Below are 7,523 nucleotides of genomic sequence, written 5' to 3' on the forward strand. Positions count from 1 at the left end.
TTTCTTCTTCCTAACTTCAACTTCCTTCTGTTTTTCTTCCTCTCCTTCTGGTTCTCGACTTTAAGCAACCCACCATTTTCTCTCATCTACTTGATGCCTTCCTCGTCGTTCCTGCGTTTTTTGGGCTCCTCCTCATCTCCTAACGTGTCCCTATCTCTCTTTTCAGGACGTGCATTTGTGGTTCCCTTCGGCGTCTCATGTGCTTCAGCCAGTCTTATGCTTTCCTTGGCCTCCAGCAGAGTCTTTTCAGCATTTTGGCTCTTTTTCTCCAAACTTCGAATTCCCGATCTGGCACTGTTATGCCGGATTTGATTCCGGTCACAAGTTGCTTGTTTTTTTTTTGCGTACGTTGTTTTTATCCTTTACGAACACATATAGTTCATCGATATTCCTCCTGACATCCGTCATTTTGGTTCTCTCAAGCTGCAGATCTTGAGATTTGCTACTGCTGGATATCGGTGTGAATATCTGGCTTAGCCCATCGCCTGGCTGCTCTCCTTGGAAACTTTGCGGTCCTTGCTGCTCACCTTGGGACGTACTGCTGCTGCTGGAACTCGCAGTGGCCACCAGGTTCGACACTGGTGATCTCTGCAATATCCCGCTCCTTGCGAACATGTTCGCTCCACCGTTTTCACTGTATGGCGTCTTGCCGTCGTCCTTCATATTTTTTTTCGCTTTCTTCCCTTTTTGTTTTTTCTCCGATTTTCTCCATTCTGATGGGTCCCCCTTCCGGGCCGCTATCTCCACTCGTTGTATGTAGTCTCCTATCGTGATCCCATTGTTATCTATGAAAGCAGGGAGCCCACGCTAGGGTTGACACGGTCCTTCATGGGGGCCGTGTTCAGAGCCAGATCGGCGTAAGTCAGGAATGTTGCATCTGAGCCTACTACTCACCAACCACCAATTTTTGATGTGTTTTGAACGTATCCGGAGGCCTTCCAAGGTTTTACCGGGACGGGGGCAGCCGCCCTATTAACCCATTCGCTATGATTAGCCACCCTATTAGCCCGCCGACTGTCAGCCCTGTAGCGTGGTATCCAATCCATTGTATCGTGTCGTGTACCGTGTCCAGTATGCCGTAATTAGGATCTTACTGGCGACGATCCTAATGTGTCGGTTGGCACTCCTGCGGGTTGACGAAGCATTTACTCTATCGTCGTACTATGGTTACCGCGCCAGTGTTCGCGTCGCACCCCCTCACTCTGCTATTGTCGGAAGGACAACATTGCCCAGGCTACACCACGGGGAGAGGTGAGGTAAGAACTTGTGAGGACCAGAGCTAGGTTGTCAACTCACCATTTGTAGCCCTGTATGTATGTAAGTATGTGTGTGTGTGTGGGGGGGGGGAATACATACTCAGATTTTATTAATATACAATCATTCAATTTATGAATTTTGAATTACTCAATTCATGGATTTTTAGTTTGTTTGAAGCTCCTATCATTGACCGTTCAATATTTAGCTTGCTTCGTTTACATGTGGGTAGGTATAACTTGAGACCGTGAACTTAGATTCTACCCACAAAAAGAATAATCATTGCTCACGTGCATTCAATGATTAATGGTTTTTGCAACCTTTTGTTTGCCACAGTTTTACTATTCATCTTTGGAAGCTCGTAGGTAGGCGATACCGTTAGAGTTGACCAGGGGTTTGTGCCTATCGCAGTTTCAATTCATGTACCTACAGCTATATAGGCCACGGATACATCTGTCGGATGCAGTATTGGTTTTGATTGCGAGGGAGCGCATTTCGCACATAATCGATATACCCTATTTCTACATTTTTTTTCCTAAATTTAAGTTTCATTCAAGCTGTTTATTGATCAGAGGTACCATTGCGTTCCGTAAATATGATAGCCGCAATGAAATTTACGACTATTTGTTTGATTGTAGCATTTTCTACAGCATAACACTGATGCTCTGCGATCAACTCACAACAACGCGTGGGTAAAACTTCAAAATCTTGCTACCCAATAGTGAGGGGAAATCTTTTGGACCCGGTTTAATTTTAGCTACTGAAGACTTGCTTGAATGACTGGAAAAGAAGCGGTTAGCTTTCATGTTCGTATTTGATTTTATTGCATCGATGCTCACAACAGCATCATTCCACGAATATAATTCTATCAAAAGAACAAGAATAAATTTTTGAAGTTCAGATGCAGTCAACCTTTTGTGCCAAGGTTAAAATAATTAAACAAAATGACTGTTGTGGCCTTGACAGTCTACTTAGCCACGCTTATCCTAATAAATAAATTCTTTAAAGTCATCTAACACGCTCCGTATGTTTACTCATTATCATTTGTTTACATTCACGCTACCGACACGTTGAAAACATATCTATGTCTAAGACAAAACGTGAAGGATATACATAGGGCTGCCACGCTTTCTTTCTATGTATTATACACCTAGGATTGCAGTTTCTCAACTTGCCATGCACCGTTCCTAGCGGATTAGGGTAATAAACAAATCTACTTTAGGGAGGGGAAAATCGAACGTTTTGCGCTCCCTTCGTTCTGAACATTTTGCAGCAGTAATTTACAGAAGTTGAACTTGTCGGAAGGGGACAGAAACAACATATTTTATGTTATTTATTTTGTGCCGGTCGTGTGCCAAAAGTATGTTGTCAAAATTCGAAAATCAATCCAGCGATAGATGTCATTTTGCATCGTGATGCGATCGGAATAGGTTGGAATATAACGATATTCCTCTTAGTCGTATTTGTTTAACAGTCTATATTCGTGCTTCGTTAACAAGTTTCATTTCGAATTGAAAAATACAGAAGTGATTATGGCGGCAGCTTATCCTTACTATCCGGAATACAGTTCCAGTTACATTAATGCCTGTTATAACTACGGTCAACAAAACTATGACTACCAAAATGGATACCAGTATTCAGCTGCAGCCACACAGTGTGCAAATAATCAGAGCTTGTATGTAAATGAACCAAGCATTCAGAATCAAACTGATACGCAAGGTGGAACATCATCTTCGAATTCAAACCTTCCGGAACAAGATGGTTCATCGACCAGAATTAATGATAATTATTTCAACAACTGTCATTACTACGGTAATCAAAACTATTATCAGCAGTCACTCAACAATCGTCAAAACTACTATGCATACCAATGTGAGTACTTTTCACACAATAATAACCAATCTACAACTAAAGATGTTCAGCATGCTGAAGTAACGCCAGAGAAAAATTTAAATACAAGCTTTTTTGGCGATAAAGGGAAAGACGAGCCTTTGCTAAAAAATAATCACTCTGTAAATAATCCTATCGCAGTAAATAAAAGGAAAGTGGCATGTCTCACAAGTATAGAAGACTCACCAGCATTACGGGCACTTCTGACCAACCCAGCTAAAAAGTTGAAGTATAATCCAGGATATAGTACTTCCAATGCAACAGATATCATGCTATCACCAAGTGATCATATAGTACCTGAATTTATTCCACCTTCTCCAAATAAAACTGAAGACAGCATTGACAGCTTTTTGGAGAATGGACTCCAAAATAACACCAAGAGCCTCACACTAACTACGCCCGCTCGTGTAATTGTACCAAGCTACGAATGTGTGAGTACTCCACCAGTTTCTCCCAAATATGTTGGTCCTGCTGTATCATCGCAATCACAGCAGCTGGACTCTGATAAAATTGAAAACACTGATGTTATAAACGGTAAGTTAATAAACCATATTATATATATAGACATATATATCTATATAGGGTAGGTGTTCCAGTAATTTTATCAATCCTATTACAACTATGTTGCAATTATGACATAGGCATAATAGTAAATTCTAGTCTGACTGGTATATTTACCTTATATACATATAAATTACAAATATAAATATATCTACATATAAGTATAAATTCAAATGATTAACAATAACTTTTGTATTCTACTTTCCAGTTTCTGATAAAGAATCATCCAAACGCACTCGGCAGTCCTATTCGCGCTATCAGACGTTAGAGCTGGAAAAAGAATTTCATTCAAATAGGTACCTTACAAGAAGACGTCGTATTGAAGTTGCCAATGGCTTACGATTAACTGAACGTCAAGTCAAAATTTGGTTCCAGAACCGCAGAATGAAGGCCAAAAAAGATAAATCAGTATTGAGCCCCGCACACTCATTCGATGAATCTTCTTCATCCACCAACTGTCAACCAATCGGCTCAACTCAATTAGGATATGGTCCAGTTCAAATATCGCAGCACCATTACAGATGTTATGAATCAGCGTCAATGCTAGGAAATAATTATCAACATTATACATCTCTAATATAATGACAAGTAGTCAATGGTATTTTGGTATTGACACCCATATGCTCCTAGTGAATTCAAATCCGTGATGCCTTTGAAGCCAATTAACTATGTTCCTAATTTGTACAGTAAGTTCATGATGTGTACATATATGTGTTAAAGTATTATGTAAAAATTTAAATTTTAAGCTATTTTGCCAAAAAGTAAAATTAAATAACAAAAATCATAAATTTCTTATATCCCTCAATCATCGAGAACGCAATTCCAATATCTACAGTATCTGCTTTGTATGGTTTCCATTTCAAATATACCGAGGACTACTGCTGTTTCTGTTTATGTTCACAACAGAGAAATCATACTGAGAGCCTAAACGAAACCCCAAAAGAGAGCAGCAGGAACAGATGGTTTCGGTAAATCTCACACAGTGTTCCCCCTGTCCTCAAAAAGGAATGAAGAAGTGACGACAATAAGTACGAATTATCATTAACTATAGTTGGCTGAAAGACACGATCATTTTTCTAGGTAGGGGAAATGACGGCTTCATGAGTTTTTGTACCTATTATCGTCAGGGGGTCAATTATTTTCTTGAGCGGTAAGTTTTTGTATCAAGATGCGTAATGTTTAAATATATAGTTTGGCCAAAAATATGTGTTCCAGGAGTTAATTTGTTTAATTAATCTTCTGTTCCAGCAATGAATGTTAATTGCTTAAGCTTCAATTCGATTACATTCGCTGCTATTTTGTGACAATTAAAATTGCATTTTAGTTTCACCGTTTTTGCAGTGCATCCTCTTTGATGTGAAAGTGATTCATAATATATTTTGTTTTCTAAAAAAAAAGAAGTTCAAAGTGATTTGCTTGAAGCCTGATTCTGTATAATACCATACCATACCAATCAGGTTAAGCCTTCTCCACACTTCTTGATCCATGGCCACACCTTGCCAGCCTCGTAGTCTGCGAAGGATCCGCATGTCGCCTTCTACTTGGTCTGTATAAAGTTTGAGCAATTTAAGTTAAGTGTTGTTTTCAAGCACCCTTATTAAAATTGTCTAAATTCAGTCGTCTTGAAGCTAAACAGCTATTTTTGATCGGTTATATAAAAAGATTTTAATTCAGCAGTTTAGTTTAGTTTCGTTTACATTATTATAATTCCAAAATGGAGTAGTAATTATCGAAGGTTTTAAATAATGAAAATCTTCATTGTTGATCTAATTTACCAATCTCATTTCGGAAGAAGTACACTTGTAAGTAACACACCACAACCAAATTCCATTGAAAACATGGAAATAATTGACAACTTTTGAGGGTAATTAAGGGTACGTGAACTTCAGGAAGAGTACCGCTGCCCTATGTAGTAAATGAATGCCCAGGATTCGAGAATGAGTCAGCGATAAAGTAAAGTCTCCATTTTCAGAACATCTTTTTTTTTCTGTTCATGGATAATCCTATTTGGTTCTAGCATACGGATGACTTGCATTTTTGTTTCGTTTTCATCCATTCAGAAGTTGTAGGATTATCTGCGAGGGAAACATTCAAAGATAAAAAAGAAGGCGGTCTGTATTCATTCACAAGTATGGCAATTGAAAACGTATTTTGCCCAATCAGATTACAGTACCGATACTGAAACGAACATCATGAATTATTCGCATATTGATAATTGCAACCCCCATTATTCAAAATACAACTTATTTAAAGGTAATCTAAAAAGCTTCTAATTTCTCCAAATTGAACATTAAGACTATTTGCATACAGTACACTGCATGCAAAGCAAAATCGAAAGTATATTTCAAAACCTGGAATAACATGGTGGAACTCAAATGAGCTGAATTTGAATTAAATGCCATCAAAGCCGCGTGAATACGTAGCTAAGAAAACAAGTCAAGCAATTGCTGAATGATGTCAATATGGAAAGCTAAATTGTCTTATCTAATCTAATCTAACACCAACACAGCCAGTTCTTGAAAGCATCCTGGAAAATGATATATATACCTACATCATTTTTCTTGTCTATTTGATCTATGTTTCACATCGAAGATGCGTCACACATATCAAAACGGCCAGGCCTACTGTGCAGCATTTAAGGGGCAAGATGATTCAGAAAACAACGGGCCTGTTTAAATCAAATATTTAAACACGATGCTTCAGAATCCAATAAATTGATGAAACGTGGACATCTCGTACCGTACGTTCCGATTTTGGTAATTATATGATTGGTTGGTCGTTGGAAGCATCAAAGCTAGAAAGGTTAAGTGATGCTCCATTTTCTTCTGAGCACTAACTCTTGTCCTAGCCCTTTAAGACTTATGGGTATAGCGCCATTACTCGCTTTCTGAAAAGAGAAGAGGGAAAGGAAAAGGAGAAGGACAAAAAGAAAGGAAAAATGAAATATACAATATAGAAATGCATAACGGCGGTGGTCACTACCCCAGTCTTGAGGGATCAACGCGTGATTTCGCGGCTTCGAACCGGGCACACCAAACTCTACTATGACTATGGTGGCCTGCCGTTTCGCAGAAGCTGCATCATATGTGGGGTACCCTACACCGTCGAACACATCCTGTGCAACTACCCGGAGTCCCAAAATCATCGGGAGTCACTCTGCCTAACTTCCAGCATCAGCGATCTGCTCGGGAATGATACTTCGGCCTCGGCAGCACTAGTAACCTTCTTAAAAGAAGCCAAAATCTACCACTTGGTATAGCAGGAATTTCTTTCGGCCGTCGGGACATCTCAGCTGGATGGATTTCCCCTATTGAACACATGCCAGCTGAGCTCTGTTTTGTTTGGATTAATCGTTTTTAGCTTGTCTTAAATCATTTTGTTTTCTGTTGTTCCTCTGTTTCATTATTTTATATATTGTTATTTTTTCATATAAGTTGAAGAGCCAGCAACCAAAGTTATTAACTAAATGTTAATATACCATGTATCTAGAGGTTACTCACTCTGAGCCCTCTCCTTTCTTCGGAGATGAACTAGCCATAGGCTAAAAATCTCCTTAATAAAGAATTAAAAAAAAAAACTGCCCCAGTCTTGTCACTATTATCAAGTCATAAAAAGTAACAAGGAATAAAACGATAATTGGAAAATCGTGATTCCCTAGTTTGAATTTGTCAACCCTAGGGTTCGGTGGTAGATATTATACCAGTAACGCATCTCAAAAGGTGATCTCCCAACGTTACTGCTTTGAAAAGATAAAAATTTACCAAATGGAACGAGCTCACCAAGTTTAGCTGCTGTGTTGATGTAGAAGTCGAAATTGT

General features: G+C 38.9%; 1 protein-coding gene across 1 annotated transcript; it reads left to right on the forward strand.

The window, feature by feature from the left end:
• The first annotated feature begins 2,786 nt into the window (after positions 1 to 2,786).
• ftz (fushi tarazu) lies at positions 2,787 to 4,287 on the forward strand. Its single transcript, XM_065237394.1, has 2 exons — positions 2,787 to 3,649; positions 3,912 to 4,287. The coding sequence occupies exons 1-2, from the start codon at positions 2,787 to 2,789 to the stop codon at positions 4,285 to 4,287; spliced, it is 1,239 nt and encodes a 412-aa protein (XP_065093466.1).
• Positions 4,288 to 7,523: the final 3,236 nt, after the last annotated feature.

Source organism: Ochlerotatus camptorhynchus, unplaced genomic scaffold (genome assembly GCF_037179485.1).
Source record: "Ochlerotatus camptorhynchus isolate MF236.1 unplaced genomic scaffold, CSIRO-AGI_Acam_v1.1 ptg000614l, whole genome shotgun sequence".
Taxonomy (NCBI): Eukaryota; Metazoa; Arthropoda; class Insecta; order Diptera; family Culicidae; genus Ochlerotatus; species Ochlerotatus camptorhynchus.